The 16,771-nt window shown below is 42.7% G+C and overlaps 1 protein-coding gene across 3 annotated transcripts in view; it reads right to left on the bottom strand.

The window, feature by feature from the left end:
• Positions 1 to 6,363: 6,363 nt before the first annotated feature.
• LOC140735215 (netrin-3-like) overlaps positions 6,364 to 16,771 on the bottom strand; it is a 430,472-nt gene continuing 420,064 nt past the window's right edge. For all 3 annotated transcript variants that reach the window (XM_073059997.1, XM_073059998.1, XM_073060000.1), the window contains one exon: positions 6,364 to 10,419. In XM_073059997.1, coding sequence (XP_072916098.1) covers positions 10,088 to 10,419 — 332 coding nt within the window. In that variant the 3' untranslated portion in view covers positions 6,364 to 10,087. The remainder of the gene's footprint in view (positions 10,420 to 16,771) is intronic.

Below are 16,771 nucleotides of genomic sequence, written 5' to 3'. Positions count from 1 at the left end.
ATTTTTCAAAACTCCTTAGATTCTGGATTAGTTCCTGAGGATTGGAGGGTGGCTAATGTAACCCCACTTTTTAAAAAGTCTGACATCGGTGGTGGGGAAAATGCTAGAGTCGGTTATCAAAGATGTGATAACAGCACATTTGGAAAGAGGTGAAATCATTGGACAAAGTCAGCATGGATTTGTGAAAGGAAAATCATGTCTGACGAACCTTATAGAATTTTTTGAAGATGTAACTAGTAGAGTGGATAGGGGAGAACCAGTGGATGTGGTATATTTAGATTTTCAAAAGGCTTTTGACAAGGTCCCACACAGGAGATTAGTGTGCAAACTTAAAGCACATGGTATTGGGGGTATGGTATTGATGTGGATAGAGAATTGGTTGGCAGACAGGGAGCAAAGAGTGGGAGTAAACGGGACCTTTTTAGAATGGCAGGCAGTGACTAGTGGGGTACCGCAAGGCTCAGTGCTGGGACCCCAGTTGTTTACAATATATATTAATGATTTAGACGAAGAAATTAAATGCAGCATCTCCAAGTTTGCGGATGACATGGAGCTGGGCGGCGGTGTTAGCTGTGAGGAAGATACTAAAAGGGGGATGCAGGGTGACTTGGATAGGTTAGGTGAGTGGGAAAATTCATGGCAGATGCAATCTAATGTGGATAAATGTGAGGTTATCCACTCTGGTTGCAAGAACAGGAAAACAGATTATTATCTGAACGGTGGCCGATTAGGAAAAGGGGAGATGCAATGAGACCTGGGTGTCATTGTACACCAGTCATTGAAGGTGGGCATGCAGGTACAGCAGGCAGTGAAAAAGGCAAATGCTATGTTGGCATTCATAGCTAAAGGATTTGAGCACAGGAGCAGGGAGGTTCTACTGCAGTTGTACAAGGCCTTGGTGAGACCGCACCTAGAATATTGTGTGCAGTTTTGGTCCCCTAATCTGAGGAAAGACATTCTTGCCATAGAGGGAGTACAGAGAAGGTTCACCAGATTGATTCCTGGGATGGCAGGACTTTCATATGAAGAAAGACTGGATCAACTAGGCTTATACTCACTGGAATTTAGAAGATTGGGGGGGGATCTTATTGAAACGTATAAAATTCTAAAGGGATTGGACAGGCTAGATGCAGGAAGATTGTTTCTGATGTTGGGGAAGTCCAGAACGAGGGGTCACAGTTTAAGGATAAAGGGGAAGCCTTTTAGGACTGACATGAGGAAAAACCTCTTCACACAGAGAAGTGGTGAATCTGTGGAATTCTCTGCCACAGGAAACAGTTGAGACCGGTTTATTGGCTATATTTAAGAGGAAGTTAGATATGGCCCTTGTAGCTAAAGGGATCAGGGGGTATGGAGAGAAAGCAGGTACAGGGTTCTGAGTTGGATGATCAGCCATGATCATACTGAATGGCGGTGCAGGCTCGAAGGGATGAATGGCCTACTCCTGCACCTATTTTCTATGTTTCTATGTTTCTAAGAGAGAATTCAGGGAGTTAGGTAGGAAGCTTAAAAGCAGGACCTCTATGGTAGTATTCTCAGGATTTAAGGATTGCTGCCTGTGTCACATGCTCGTGAGTGGAAGAATAGCATGATCAGATGTATTAATGTGTGGCTGAGAGACTGGTGTAGGGGGCAGGGCTTCAGATTCTTGGATCATTGGGACCTCTTCTGGGGAAGATATGACCTGTACAAAAAGGATGGGTTACACCTGAACCCAAAGGGGTCCAATATCCTAGTGGGCACATTTAAGAGAGCTGTTAGGGAGGGTTTAAACTGATTTGGCAGGGCTATGGGATCTAGGGTGATAGGGCTGAGGAAGAGGAAAGCAGAAATAAATCAAAGAGTGCGTGCAACAGAGATGATAGAAAGAATAGGAAAGGGATGAGGCTTAATCAAAGTCAGTGGCATGAGTTACAGGGCAATAGAGACATGGTGCAGTTAAAACAGAAAGCAACAAATACCGGACTGAGATGTTGTATTAGAATGGATGTAGCATAATAAAAAAATGGACGATCTTGAAATTCAGCTACAGATTGGCAAGTATGGTGTTGTGGCCATCTCTGAAACTTGGCTAAAGGATGGCTACCATTGGATGTCCAAGGATATACTGTGAATCGGAAAGATAGGTTAGTTGGCAAAGGGGGTGGTGTGGCTCTGTGTATAAGAAATAATATTAAATCACTGGAAAATGATGACACAGGATTAGAAGGTGTAGAGTCTCTATGGGTTGAGTTAAGAAATGGCAAGGGTAAAAGGACCCTAATGGCAGTTGTATACAGGCCTCCAAAGAGCAGCCAGGATGTGGATTATAAATTACAGCCCGAGATAGAAAAGGCATATCAGAAAGGCAATGTCATGATAATCGTTGGGGATTTTAACATGAAAATGGATTGGGAAAACCAGGCCAGTACTGGACCTCAAGAGAGGGAATTTGTAGAATGTCTAAGGGATGGTTTTTTAGAACAGGTGATGTGGTGAGGCCACACTTAGAACCCCTCCAGTTCGCCTATCAGCCCCGACAAGGAGTTGAGGATGCCATTGTCTACCTGCTGAACCATGTCTACACCCACCTGGACAAGCCGGCGAGCACTGTGAGGGTCATGTTTTTTGACTTCTCCAGTGCGTTCAACACCATCCGCCCTGCTCTGCTGGGTGAGAAGCTGACAGTGATGCAGGTGGATGCTTCCCTAGTGTCATGGATTATTGATTACCTGACTGGCAGACCACAGTACGTGCGCTTGCAACACTGTGTGTCAGACAGAGTGGTCAGCAGCACTGGGGCTCCACAGGGGACTGTCCCGTCTCCCTTTCTCTTCACAATCCACACCTCGGACTTCAACTACAACAGAGTCTTGGCATCTTCAGAAGTTTTCTGATGACTCTGCCATAGTTGGATGCATCAGCAAGGGAGATGAGGCTGAGTACAGGGCTACGGTGGGAAACTTTGTCACATGGTGCGAGCAGAATCATCTGCAGCTTAATGTGAAAAAGACTAAGGAGCTGGTGGTGGACCTGAGGAGGGCTAAGGCACCGGTGACTCTTGTTTCCATCCAAGGGGTCAGTGTGGACATAGTGGAGGATTACAAGTACCTGGGGATACGAATGGACAATAAACTGGACTGGTCAAAGAACACTGAGGCTGTCTACAAGAATGGTCAGAGCCGTCTCTATTTCCTGAGGAGACTGAGGTCCTTTAACATCTTCCGAACAATGCTGAAGATGTTCTATACGAGTCTGTGGTGGCCAGTGCTATCATGTTTGCTGTTGTGTGCTGGGGCAGCAGGCTGAGGGTAGCAGACACCAACAGAATCAACAAACTGATTCGTAAGGCCAGTGATGTTGTGGGTGTGGAACTGGACTCTCTGACAGTGGTGTCTGAAAAGAGGATGCTGTCCAAGTTGCATGCCATCTTAGACAATGACTCCCATCCACTCCATAATGTACTGGTTAGGCACAGGAGTACATTCAGCCAGAGACTCATTCCACCGAGATGTAACACTGAGCATCATAGGAAGTCATTCCTACCTGTGGCCATCAAACTTTACAACTCCTCCCTCAGCGTGTCAGACACCCTGAGCCAATAGGCTGGTCCTGGATTTATTTCCACTTGACATGATTAACTTATTATTATTTAATTATTTATGGTTTAATATTGCTATATTTCTTCACTATTCTTGGTTGGTGTGGCTGTAACGAAACCCAATTTCCCTTGGGATCAATAAAGTATGTCTGTCTGTCTGTGTTGAACCCACTAAGGGATCGATGTGCTGGATTGGCTGTTGTGCAATGATCTGGACGTGATAAGAGAGCTTAAGGTTAAGGAACCCTTAGGGAACTGTATGCTCAAGTTGTCACAATATGATCAAGTTCACTTTGAAATTTTGCCGGGGAAAAAATAAAATCTAACTGTCGGTATTCAGTGGAATAAAGGAAATTACAATGGCATGAGAGGGGAACTGGCCAAAGTTGACTGGAAAGGTAGTGGGAAGATAAAGGATTAGAAAGCTTTTAAAAACTTGCAGAAGGTCATTTGGAAGGAAAAAAATTAATTCTGAGAGGAAGCTGGCGACTAATATCAAAGAAATACTAAAAGCTTTTATAAGTATTTAAAGGGTAAAAGAGAGTCAAGGGTAGGTATAGGACCAATACTAAATGACGCTGGGGATATTGTAATGAAAGATGCAGAGATGGCAGAGGAACTGAATGCGTATTTTGCATCAGTCTTCACAGTGGAAGACGTCTGCAGTATACCGGACATTCAAGAGAGTCAGGGAAGTGAGGTTTCTGCAGTGAAAATTATGACTGAGAAGGTGCTTAGGAAGCTTAATGGTCTGAGGTTGGATAGACCTCCTGGACCTGATGGAATGCACCCTTGGGTTCTGAAGGAAGTAGCTGGAGAGATTGCAGAGGCGTTAATGATGATCTTTCAAAAATCAATAGATTTTGGCATTGTACTGGATGACTGGAACATTGCAAATGTTACTCTGCTATTTAAGAAGGGTGGGAGGCAGCAGTAAGGAAACTATAGACTTGTTAGCCTGACATCAGTGGTTGGGAAGTTGTTGGAGTTGATTGTTAGGGATGAGATTACAGTGTACCTGCAGGCACATGACAAGATAGACCAAAGCCAGCATGGTTGCCTGAAAGGAAGATCCTGCCTGATAAACCTACTGCAATTGTTTAAGGAAATTACAAGCAGGGTAGACAAAGGAGATGCAGTAGACGTGGTGTGCTTGGATTTTCAGAAGGCCTTTGGAAAGGTGCCGCACATGAGGCTGCTTTGCAAGATAAGTGCCCATTGAATTACAGGGAAGTTACTAGCATGGGTGGAGCATTGGCTGTTTGACAGAAAACAGAGATTGGGAATAAAGGGATCCTATTCTGGCTGGCTGCTGGTTACCAGTGCAGTTCCACAGGGGTCAGTGTTGGGACCGTTATTTTCTATGATGTAAGTCAATGATTTGGACTACGGTATTAAGGGATTTGTGGCTAAATTTGCCAATGATACAAAGATAGGTGGAGGAGCAGGTAGTGTTGAGGAAACAGAGAGCCTGCAGAGAGACTTAGATAGTTTAGGGGAATGGGCAAAGAAGTGGCAAATGAAATACGATGTTGGAAAGTGTATGGCCATGCACTTTGGTGGAAGAAATAAACTATTATTTAGATGGGGAGAGAATTCAAAATGCAGAGATGCAAGGAGACTTGGGAGCCCTTGTGCAAGATATCCTAAAGGTCAACTTGCAGGTTGAGTCGGTTGTGGAGAAGGCGAATGCAATGTTGGCATTCATTTCTAGAGGTATAGAATATAAAAGCTGGGATATGATGTTGAAGTTCTGTAAGGCACTCGTGAGACCACACTTGGAGTATTGTGTGCAGTTTTGGGCTCCTTATTTTAGAAAAGATATACTGACATTGGAGAGGGTTCAGAGAAGATTCACAAGAATGATTCCAGGAATGAGAGGGTTACCATATGAGGAACGTCTGGCAGCTCTTGGGCTGTATTCCTTGGAGTTCAGGAGAATGGGGGGGGGGTCTCATAGAAACCTTCTAAGTGTTAAAAGGCCTGAATAGACTAGATATGGCAAAGTTATTTTCCATGGTAGGGGAGTCTAGGACAAGAGGGCACGACTTCAGGATTGAAGGACGTCCTTTTAGAACTGAGATGTGGAGAAATTACTTTAGTCAGAGGATGGTAAATCTGTGGAATTTGTTGCCACGAGCAGCTGTGGAGGCCAAGTCATTGGGTGTAGTTAAGGCAGAGATAGATAGGTTCTTGATTAGTCAGGGCATCAAAGGGTATGGGGTGAACGCAGGGAAGTGAGGATGACTGGATGAAGTGGATCAGCCCATGATTGAATGGTGGAGCAGACTCAGTGGGCCGAATGACCTACTTCTGCTCCTATATCTTATGGCTTTATGCTCTAAGACAAATTAGATATGGGATGTATGTTTCCCATCGTGGGGGAGTCTAAATGAGGGCACAGCCTCAGGATTGAGAGCTGCCCATTTAAAACAGAGATGCAGAGAAATTTCTTTAGCCAGTGGGTGCTGAATTTGTGGAATTTCTTACCATAGGCAGCTGTGGAGTCCAGGTTGTTGGGTGTATTAAGGCAGAGCTTGATAGGTTCTTGATTGAAAACAGTGTCAAAATTTACATGGAGAAGGCCGGAGAGTGGGGCTGAGGAGGGGAAAATAGAATCAGCCATAATTGAATGGCAGAGCAGCCTTGATGGGCCAAATGGCCTAATTCTGCTCCTCTGTCATATGATCTAATACAGGACATTGGCTTGAACATAGAGCAAGGAATAATAACCAATTATGGTAGGTGATCAGATTTTCACTCTAGTAATTCTCCACAACCAATAGTGAACAAAGACAATTTGGTGAAGTTTTATTTTTCCATATAAACATTAAAAATATTATAAATAAGGTAAAATATTTTCATGCACATTTACAGAATTCAGATCTTGCACTACTGTTAAAAAAGTATACAATGAAGGTATAAACTGGGTTCCTGGTGGCCTCAAGAACCTTTAAGTTTCTTCTCAATTAACAAAACTGGAATATTTTGGACTGCTCAATGTAAATCCAAAATTGCAGTTATAAGGAACAGGTGACAATGTAAAACAAGTAGTGAAGTTTGAGATTGTGATACAGAAGTACAAGATGCTGGTTGTTAGCCCTCAAACCCAACTTTGGGTCCACAGGTGAAATTACACTGCTGATATGTACACCAGAATCTCCTTGGTTGGACATGCTGTGACCACCTTGGCAGCTCTAATCATCCACTTTAGTTCCTTCATGGCAATGCCAAATGAGAACACTAGGATCTTTGTGGCATTATTTTGGAACCTCCATGGAAATGTCCAGCATACCCACCTGAACCATCATGGCATTTCTAATTGCATGCACTGTGATCTCTGCGTACAAAGGTCCCATTGTATGCAGCGGGCTTCATTCTATTATCCTGATAATGATAAACTCCTGTTCTTTGCCTTTACATAACTGATGAAGTAGAAAGGATAGCAGTCTTAGATCATTAGTTTGGAATTGTGGTCAGAATTATTTATAATCATAATTCAGATCTATTGGCAAAGATAAGCCATTAATAACCTATTAACAAGTAAACTGAAGATCTACTGGCAAAGATAAGCCATAGATAACCTATTAACAAGTAATGAATGGGATTAGAAAGCCATTTGAGAAATCATGACACATCAAGGTAACTTATTTCACCATTGCGGTTTTTGATCAGCTCATGTCACTGCTCACTCTTGCTAGTATACATTTATTGAGATGAAATACAAACTACTCTCCTGAACTAGCTCATCAGATGGCTTTCATCTGAGCAGGTCACCAGTTAATATATTGACACATTTAGTGAGATTGGCTGGTTCTACTGTCATTAAATAACAATTTGGAGAGTAAAGATCCCTCTGCCTATCCTGTCACATATCCCCTTTGCATGGGTCTGCACACATTCCATGACGGGGACAACAAGGTTCAGACACAGAGTAAATCTCCCTCTAAACAGAGTCTAAAATGGTTCACTTTCAACTCAAGGAATGAGTTATTTACTGCACTGAACACATGTAAATATTTTACATTGAATTACTTCAGAAAAACACATTGCCTGAAATAGAGATATGATTTATTAACCTTAGGCTACTGAAGCCCAGGAATAAGAGGAAAGGGGCAACAAGACATTGGCACCTTTATTGTTGGCACCAAAAATGCCAGTTCACAGGGCATTGTGCTGCATTTCACTGATAATTCACAAATTTTCAGCAAGTCACAGTGTTTCAGTATGACACCAGCAAACAATGAATGAAAACCATTTATCAAAGATTAAAACAGCTTTAACATAGAGATTATGCAGATGCAGGAAATCCAGAGTAACACATGCAAAATGCAGGAGCACCAGTGAAGCAGTATTAATACAGTTTATAATATTCCAGAGTTATGCCTTTTTAATCTGTAAAACCAGTAGAAATTTAGTACCTTAAAGATGTTTTTGAACTTTCAGCCAGAGGTTAGCTAATCCAGCCTATAATGTGTTAGGATATTACACTGAGGCTTTAACTGTGCAAAGGCCCTGAATATAAGGACATATAATGAACATTCTCTGTCATGCACAAGTGCAAACAAATTTAAAATCTTGGGAAGCTCTAGGATAATTATGAGAGCTTTCTGCAGAAGAAGGTAAAAGAAAAATCTGAAGGCGATATACATGTGCATTGCTTGGTGACAGCGAGGTCTGAGTAGGAATCGATCTCACCTCTGAGTTCATAGACTGTGGATCAAGCCTCATTCTAGCTATGTGGGTGTATAATATGCTGTTGTACTAAGGGAATGGTCGAGTGGTCAGTACTGAGGGAACAGTCGAGTGGTCAGTACTGAGGTTATGGTTGAGTGGTCAGTACTAAGGGAATGGTTGAGTGGTCTGTCCTAAGGTTATGATCAAGTGGTCAGTACTGAGGTTATGGTCGAGTGGTCAGTACTGAGGTTATGGGTGAGTGATCGATATTGAGGTTATGGTCAAGTGGTCAGTACTGAGGGAACAGCCAAGTGGTCAGTACTGAGGGAACAGTCGAGTGGACAGTACTGAGATTATGTTCGACTAGTCAGTACTGTGGGAACAGTTGAATAGTTAGTACTAAGATTATGTTCAACTGGTCAGTACTGAGGGAACAGTTGAGTGGTCAGTACTGAGGTTATGGTCGAGTGGTCAGTACTGAGGTTAAGGTCAAGCAGTCAGTACTGAGGTTATGGTCAAGTGGTCAGTACTGAGGGAACAGTCGTGTGGTCAGTACTGAGGGATGGTCAAGTGGTCAATACTATGGTTATGTTTGAGTGGTCAGTACTGAAGAAATGACTGAGTGGTCAATACTGAGGGATGGTCAAATGGTCAATACTGTGGTTATGTTTGAGTGGTCAGTACTGAGGGAATAGTTGAGTGGTCAGTACTGAAGAAATGGTCGAGTGGTCCGTACTGAGGGCATGGTTGAGTGGTCAATACTGAGATTATGTTCAAGTGGTCAGTACTGAAGGAATGGTTATGTAGTCAGTACTGAGGGATGCTGCACTACATTTCTTGAATCCAAAGAGACTGAATTTTCAGCCCTTGCACAAAACATGCTGAGGCTTCTCAAGGCACTGGCAATCAACAGTAATGTTTGAGGGCAACTTGTTCTGAAGTCCCTGCTCTGTTGTGAATATTATCCCAGGATCTCTATGTGTGAGTAGGCAGGGCTTCAGGAAAAAGCCAGGGTCAGATCTACTCAACTGGAAGGGTCCTTGAACATCTTAACTTGGAATAATTTTTAACAGATCACTCAGAGTTGATAGTTGCACCACTTAGACAAGGCTGATATCTTTGTAATATGCTGATTCTGAGAGGATGATTTTGAGGTGACTACCTTTATAGCTCCCCTGACAATGTGACAAAGGACCACTGGAATATAGCAGGAGTTATTATGCTGAAGGGTTGTGTGTCAGATTGAAAGTTTTACAATACTGATGCACTTTGTGAAATCTAATTGAAACTGAATATTTTGAAATCACAGCTCAAAATACACAATGTTAACAATGATTGTTGCTGAGTGCCAACAATCTGGCTCTAAAAGTCTTGGAACCAGTCCATATTTACACTCTATGTTCAGCACAGCTGTTGGCCTCACATAAATTATCACATCTTGTCTCAAATGTTAGTCATAACAGGCAAAAAAAAGATACTGCGTTTAGGGTGTGGGTGTGGATGGGGACAATGGGCAGGACAAGATGGGAATGTCCTTCTGTCAAATACTAACTTGGCTCTTGGGTCAAAGAACAAGCCTATGGTGGCCTGACCTTTACCCATAGAAAGGAGTCATCGGCACATTTAAAAAAGGAATGCTCAATTGCAAAGCATATTCAGCCAACAGTTTGTGTAACAAGCTGTGGAGAATATCCTGTCATTTATAGCCTCCTGTCTCCTTGTCACAGTCTAATTTACCTTTCAGCAATTGCTGAAGGATGTATTTTGAACCCAAAGTATGTTGAAATTGCAGCTCATGATGCTTCTTAAAGCTTCTCCAGAACTGATCAATCAAGCTTTACCACATTTCCCTTTTTTCTCTTTGCGCTGGAATTTTCGAAGTCGTCTTGTCCAGACGTCTCGCCACTGAATGACAAGGCTGTTTTTATCAGCCAGGAGACCTCCAAGCCTCTCAGACAAGCTGTCAAAGGTCCCCATCACGAGGTATTTCTTGCTCATTTGAATCTTTGGACACTTGCAAGCCAAGTCCTTCATATTTATCCACAAAGATTGTTCTGCTCGCTTAATCCTCTCGTCTCTGCTCTTATAGACTGAAATGATGTTCACAGTAAACTTTGCCCATTCACTCACTGTGTTCATATCCAGAACATTCACCTGAATGGCTAAGAAAGGATAAAAAAAAGTTAGTCAGCTGTCACAAGTGACAGTCCGATTCACAAGATATTATACCATAACACTATTCACCAACATCTAACAATCATAGAAACATAGAAAACCTACAGTACAATATAGGCCCTTCGACTCACAAAGCTGTGCTGAACATGTACTTACTTTAGAAATTAACTAGGGTCACCCATAGCCCTCTAATTTTCTAAGCTCCATGTACCTATCCAGGAGTCTCTTAAAAGACTCTATTGTATCTGCCTCCACCACCGTCGCTGGCAGCCCATTCCACACACTCACCACTCTCTGCGTAAAAAACTTATCCCTGATATGTTCTCTGTACCTATGTCCAAACACCTTAAAACTATGCCCTCTCATGTCAGCCATTTCAGCCCTGGGAAAAAGCCTCTGACTATCCACGCGATCAATGCCTCTCATCATCTTATACACCTCTAGCAGGACACCTCTCATTCTCCGCCACCCCAAGGAGAAAAGGCCCATTTCACTCAACCTATTCTCATAAGGCACGCTCCCCAATCCAGGCAACATCCTTGTAAATCTCCTCTGCACCCTTTCTATGGTTTCCACATCCTTACTGTAGTGAGGTGACCAGAACTGAGTGCAGTACTCCAAATAGGGTCTAACCAGGGTGCTATATAGCTGCAACATTACCTCTCGGCTCTTGAACTCAATCCCACAGTCAGTGAAGGCCAATGTATCGTACGTCTTCTTAACCACAGAGTCAACCTGCGCAGCAGCTTTGAGTGACATATGGACTTGGACCCCAAGATTCCTCTGATCCTCCACACTGCCAAGAGTCTTACCATTAATACTATATTCAGCCATCAGATTTGACCTACCAAATGAACACCTCACATTTATATGGGTTGAACTGCCACTTCTCAGCCCAGTTTTGCTTCCTATCAATGTCCCGCTGCAACCTCTGACAGTGCTCCACACTATCACAACACCCCCAACCATTGTGTCATCAGCAAATTTACTAACCCATCTGATAGCTCTGGGTCTGGAATTTAAAAGCGTGATGGGGGATCTCACTGAAACTTTTTGAATGTTGAAAGGACTAGATAAAGTAGATGTGGAAAGAGTTTGATAGGTTCTTGATCAGACACGACATCAAAGGTTACAGGGAGAAGGCCAGAGAGTGGGGCTGAGGAGGGAAAAAAGGATTAGCCATGATTGAATGGTGCAGCAGACATGACGGGCCAAATGGTCTAATTCTGCTCTTATGTCTTATGGTCTTATTGCCTTTGAAACATTAAGAGTGTGTGTGTGTGTGTGTGTGTGTGTGTGTGTGTGTGTGTGTGTGTGTGTGTGTGTGTGTGTGTGTGTGTGTGTGTGTGTGTGTGTGTGTGTGTGTGTGTGTGTGTGTGTGTGTGTGTGTGTGTGTGTGTACCTCCTCCATAAGAAGAGAGCACATCCTGGATGATGGGGGTTCTTTATGATGCATCACCTTGTGAAGGAAAATAGGATTCACTCATATAAGCAACTGTTATGTTGGTATTGGACACAGCCTCAGAATAGAGGGGAGTCCTTTTAGAATGGAGATGAGGAGAAATTTCTTTAGCCAGAGAATGGTGAATCTGTGGGATTCCTTCCCACAGGCAGCTGTGAAAGCCAAGTCTTTATGATATTTAAGGCAAAGGTTGGTAGAGTCTTGATTGTTCAGGACATGAAGGGATACTGGGTAAAGGCAGGAGATTGGGGCTGAGGAAAATTGGATCTGCCATGATGAAATGGCAGAGCAGGGTTGATGGGCCAAATGACCTAATTCTGCTCCTATATCTTATGGTGTTATGGACTTCTAAAACCAATTGGCTGCACCAGTGATGATTTAGTGTGTCATATTAAAGGGGAGGGGTGAATACTTATGCTATAAATTATTTTGTGTTTTATATATGTAATTAATTTAGATCACTTTATGGAGATCGGTTTTCAATTTGACACAAAAGATCTTTTTCTGTTGATCAGTGTCAAAAAACCCAATTAAATCCACTGTGATTCAACATTGTAAAACAATAAAACATAAAAACATCGGGGGGGGGGGGTGAATACTTTTTATAGGCACTGTATTCTCCTTCATATTGTCTGCAAAAAATGCAGTCTTCTTTTAGCCTTCCTGATTTCTTCCTTAAGTGTTCTCTTGCTTTTCTTATACTCCATACGAACATTATTTGTTCCTACTTGCCTAGACCTGCTATGTACATCCTTTTTTATATTAACCAGAACATCAATATATCTTGAAAACCAAGCATCCAGAAACTTGTTATCTTTACCTTTTATTCTGACAGACACATATAAAGACTTGTACTCTCAAAATTTCATTTTTGAAGGCCTTCCACTTACCAAGTACACTTTTGCCAGAAAACAGCCTGTTTCAATCCAACTTGCCAGATCATTTCTGATACCATCAAAACTGGCCTTTCTCTAATTTAGAATCTCAACTTGCAGACCGGACCGATCTCTTTGCAGATTTACTTTGAAACTAATAGCATTGTGGTCACTGGATATGAAGTGTTCCTCCACACAAACTTCTGACACCTGCCCTGTCTCATTCCCTAATAGCAGATCCAGTATCACACACTCTCGTTGGGACTTCTATGTACTGATGAAGGAAACTTCCCAAAACACATTTGACAAACTCTATCCCATCTAGTTCTTTTACAGTATGAAATTCCCAGCCAATATGTGAAAAGTTAAAACACCTGCTATAAGAACAATAGACAATAGGTACAGGAGTAGGCCATTCGGCCCTTCTAGCCAGCACCCCCATTCACTGTGATAATGGCTGATCATACACAATCAGTACCCCGTTCCTGCCCTCTCCCCATATCCCTTGACCCCGCTATCTATAAGAGCTCTATCTAACTCTCTCTTGAATGCATCCACAGACTTGGCCTCCACTGCCTTCTGGGGCAGAGCATTCCACATATCCACCACTCTCTGGGTGAAAAAGTTTTTCCGCATGTCTGTTCTAAATGGCCTACCCCTTATTCTTAAACTGTGGCCTCTAGTTCTGGACTCACCCATCAGCGGGAACATACTTCCTGCTTCCAGTGTGTCCAATCCCTTAATAATCTTATATGTTTCAATCAGATCCCCTCTCATCCTTCTAAATTCCAGTGTATACAAGCCCAGTTGCTCCAATCTTTCAACATATGACAGTCCCGCCATTCCGGGAATTAACCTTGTGAACCTACGCTGCATTCCCTCAATAGCAAGAATGTCCTTCCTCAAATTTGGAGACCAAAACTGCACACAATACTCCAGGTGGGGTCTCACCAGGGCCCTGTACAGCTGCAGAAGGACCTCTTTACTCCTATACTCAATTCCTCTTACTATAAAAGCCAGCATGCCATTAGCTTTCTTCACTGCCTGCTGTACCTGCATGCTTGCTTTCATTGACTGATGTACAAGAACACCTAGATCTCGTTGTACTTCCCCTTTTCCTAACTTGACTCCATTTAGATAGTAATCTGCCTTCCTGTTCTTGCCACCAAAGTGGATAACCTCACATTTATCCACATTAAAATGCATCTGCCATACATTTGCCCACTCACCCAACCTGTCCAAGTCACCCTGCATTCTCATAACATCCTCCTGACATTTCACACTGCCACCCAGCTTTGTGTCATCAGCAAATTTGCTAATGTTACTTTTAATCCCTTCATCTAAATCATTAATGTATATTGTAAACAGCTGTGGTCCCAGCACCGAACCTTGCGGTACCCCACTGGTCACAGCCTGCCATTCCAAAAGGGACCCGTTAATCACTACTCTTTGTTTCCTGTCAGCCAGCCAATTTTCAATCCATGTCAGTACTCTGCCCCCAATAACATGTGCCCTAATTTTGCCCACTAATCTCCTATGTGGGACTTTATCAAAAGCTTTCTGGAAGTCCAGGTACACTACATCCACTGGCTCTCCCTTGTCCATTTTCATAGTTACATCCTCAAAAAACTCCAGAAGATTAGTCAAGCATGATTTTCCCTTCATAAATCCATGCTGACTCGACTGATCCTTCTACTGCTATCCAAATGTGTCGTAATTTCCTCTTTTATAATTGACTCCAGCATCTTTCCCACCACTGACGTCAGGCTAATCGGTCTATAATTCCCCGTTTCTCTCGCCCTCCTTTCTTGAAAAGTGGGACAACATTAGCCACCCTCCAATCAACAGGAACTGTTCCTGAACCTTATGTTTCTTGCAACAGTCTGCGATCTCTTTACAAATGTGTTCCTCTAAGTTCCCAGGACTGTTGGGTGGCCATCTCCCATCCCCCATCTTCATCACATTCTACAGGGGTTGTATTGAGAGCATCCTGAGCAGCTACATCATTGCCTGGTTTGGAAATTGCACCATCTCAGATCATAAGACCCTGCAGCAGATAGTGAGGTCAGCTGAGAAGATCATCGGGGTCTCTCTTCCCGCCATTACAAACATTTACACTACACGCTGAATCTACAAAGCAAACAGCATTATGAAGGACCCCATGCACCCCTCATACAAACTCTTCCCCCTCTTGCCATCTGGGAAAAGGCACCGAAGCATTTGGGCTCTCACGACCAGACTACGTAACAGTTTCTTCCCCCAAGCCATCAGACTCCTCAATACCCAGAGCCGGGACTGACACCAACTTACTGCCCTCTACTGTGCCTATTGACTTGTTTATTATTTATTGTAATGCCTGCACTGTTTTGTGCACTTTATGCAGTCCTGGGTAATTCTGTAGTCTAGTGTAGTATTTTTTCTGTGTTGTTTTTACATAGTTCAGTGTAGTTTTTGTACTGTTTCATGTAGTACCATGGTCCTGAAAAATGACTCGTTTTTACTGTGCACTGTACCAGCAGTTATGGTCGAAATGACAATAAAAAGTGACGACTTGACTTGGTCTGTAATATAGGCCCATTAACGTGGTCATACCTTTCTTATGTCTCATTTCCACTCATTTTCATCTCATGTCCAACTTTAGGTAATGTTCAACTTTATGAAGCACTTAGAAAAATGTGATCAGTTCTGGTTACCTGATTATGTGAAGAGAGCTACCTTTACATTCATGTCTGCACTGAAGATTAAAAAGGCAGAGCTTCATGGCAGTTTCTCAGAATTGGACTGCGACCAGTCACTGAGTGGAATTCATTAGAAAAGAAGAATAAAAATAATGCAAGTGTAAGTGGAGCAGCCATTATTGAGAGTGGTCCTGTGTTTGAACTGGCTTTGGCTCACCAGGCTTGGGAGAGGTAAAGTATCTGTTAAGTTTCTCCTTTTGTTCTTAATTCTTCATTTCTCATCTGTTAGGGTATAGTAGTGTAATGAGAATTGCTCCGGGGCAGTGTTTTGTATTATAACCATATAACAATCACAGCACGGAAACAGGCCATTCCGGCCCTCCTAGTCCATGCCGAACTCTTAATCTCACCTAGTCCCAAGTACCCGCACTCAGCCCATAACCCTCCACTCCTTTCCTGTCCATATACCTATCCAATTTTACCTTAAATGACACAACTGAACTGGCCTCTACTACTTCTACAGGAAGCTCATTCCACACAGCTATCACTCTCTGAGTAAAGAAATACCCCCTCGTGTTTCCCTTAAACTTTTGCCCCCTAACTCTCAAATCATGTCCTCTCGTTTGAATCTCCCCTACTCTCAATGGAAACAGCCTATTCACGTCAACTCTATCTATCCCTCTCAAAATTTTAAATACCTCGATCAAATCCCCCCTCAACCTTCTACGCTCCAATGAATAGAGACCTAACTTGTTCAGCCTTTCTCTGTAACTTAAGTGCTGAAACCCAGGTAACATCCTAGTAAATCGTCTCTGCACTCTCTCTAATTTATTGATATCTTTCCTATAATTCGGTGACCAGAACTGTACACAATATTCCAAATTTGGCCTTACCAATGCCTTGTACAATTTTAACATTACATCCCAACTTCTGTACTCAATGCTCTGATTTATAAAGGCCAGCGTTCCAAAAGCCTTCTTCACCACCCTATCTACATGAGACTCCACCTTCAGGGAACTATGCACTGTTATTCCTAGATCTCTCTGTTCCACTGCATTCCTCAATGCCCTACCATTTACCCTGTATGTTCTATTTGGATTATTCCTGCCAAAATGTAGAACCTCACACTTCTCAGCATTAAACTCCATCTGCCAACATTCAGCCCATTCTTCTAACCGGCATAAATCTCCCTGCAAGCTTTGAAAACCCACCTCATTATCCACAACACCTCCTACCTTAGTAACATCAGCATACTTACTAATCCAATTTACCACCCCATCATCCAGATCATTTATGTATATTACAAACAACATTGGGCCCAAAA

The sequence above is a fragment of the Hemitrygon akajei genome, chromosome 11 (assembly GCF_048418815.1).
Source record: "Hemitrygon akajei chromosome 11, sHemAka1.3, whole genome shotgun sequence".
Classification (NCBI taxonomy): domain Eukaryota; kingdom Metazoa; phylum Chordata; class Chondrichthyes; order Myliobatiformes; family Dasyatidae; genus Hemitrygon; species Hemitrygon akajei.
This window is presented reverse-complemented; position numbering and strand designations above follow the sequence as displayed.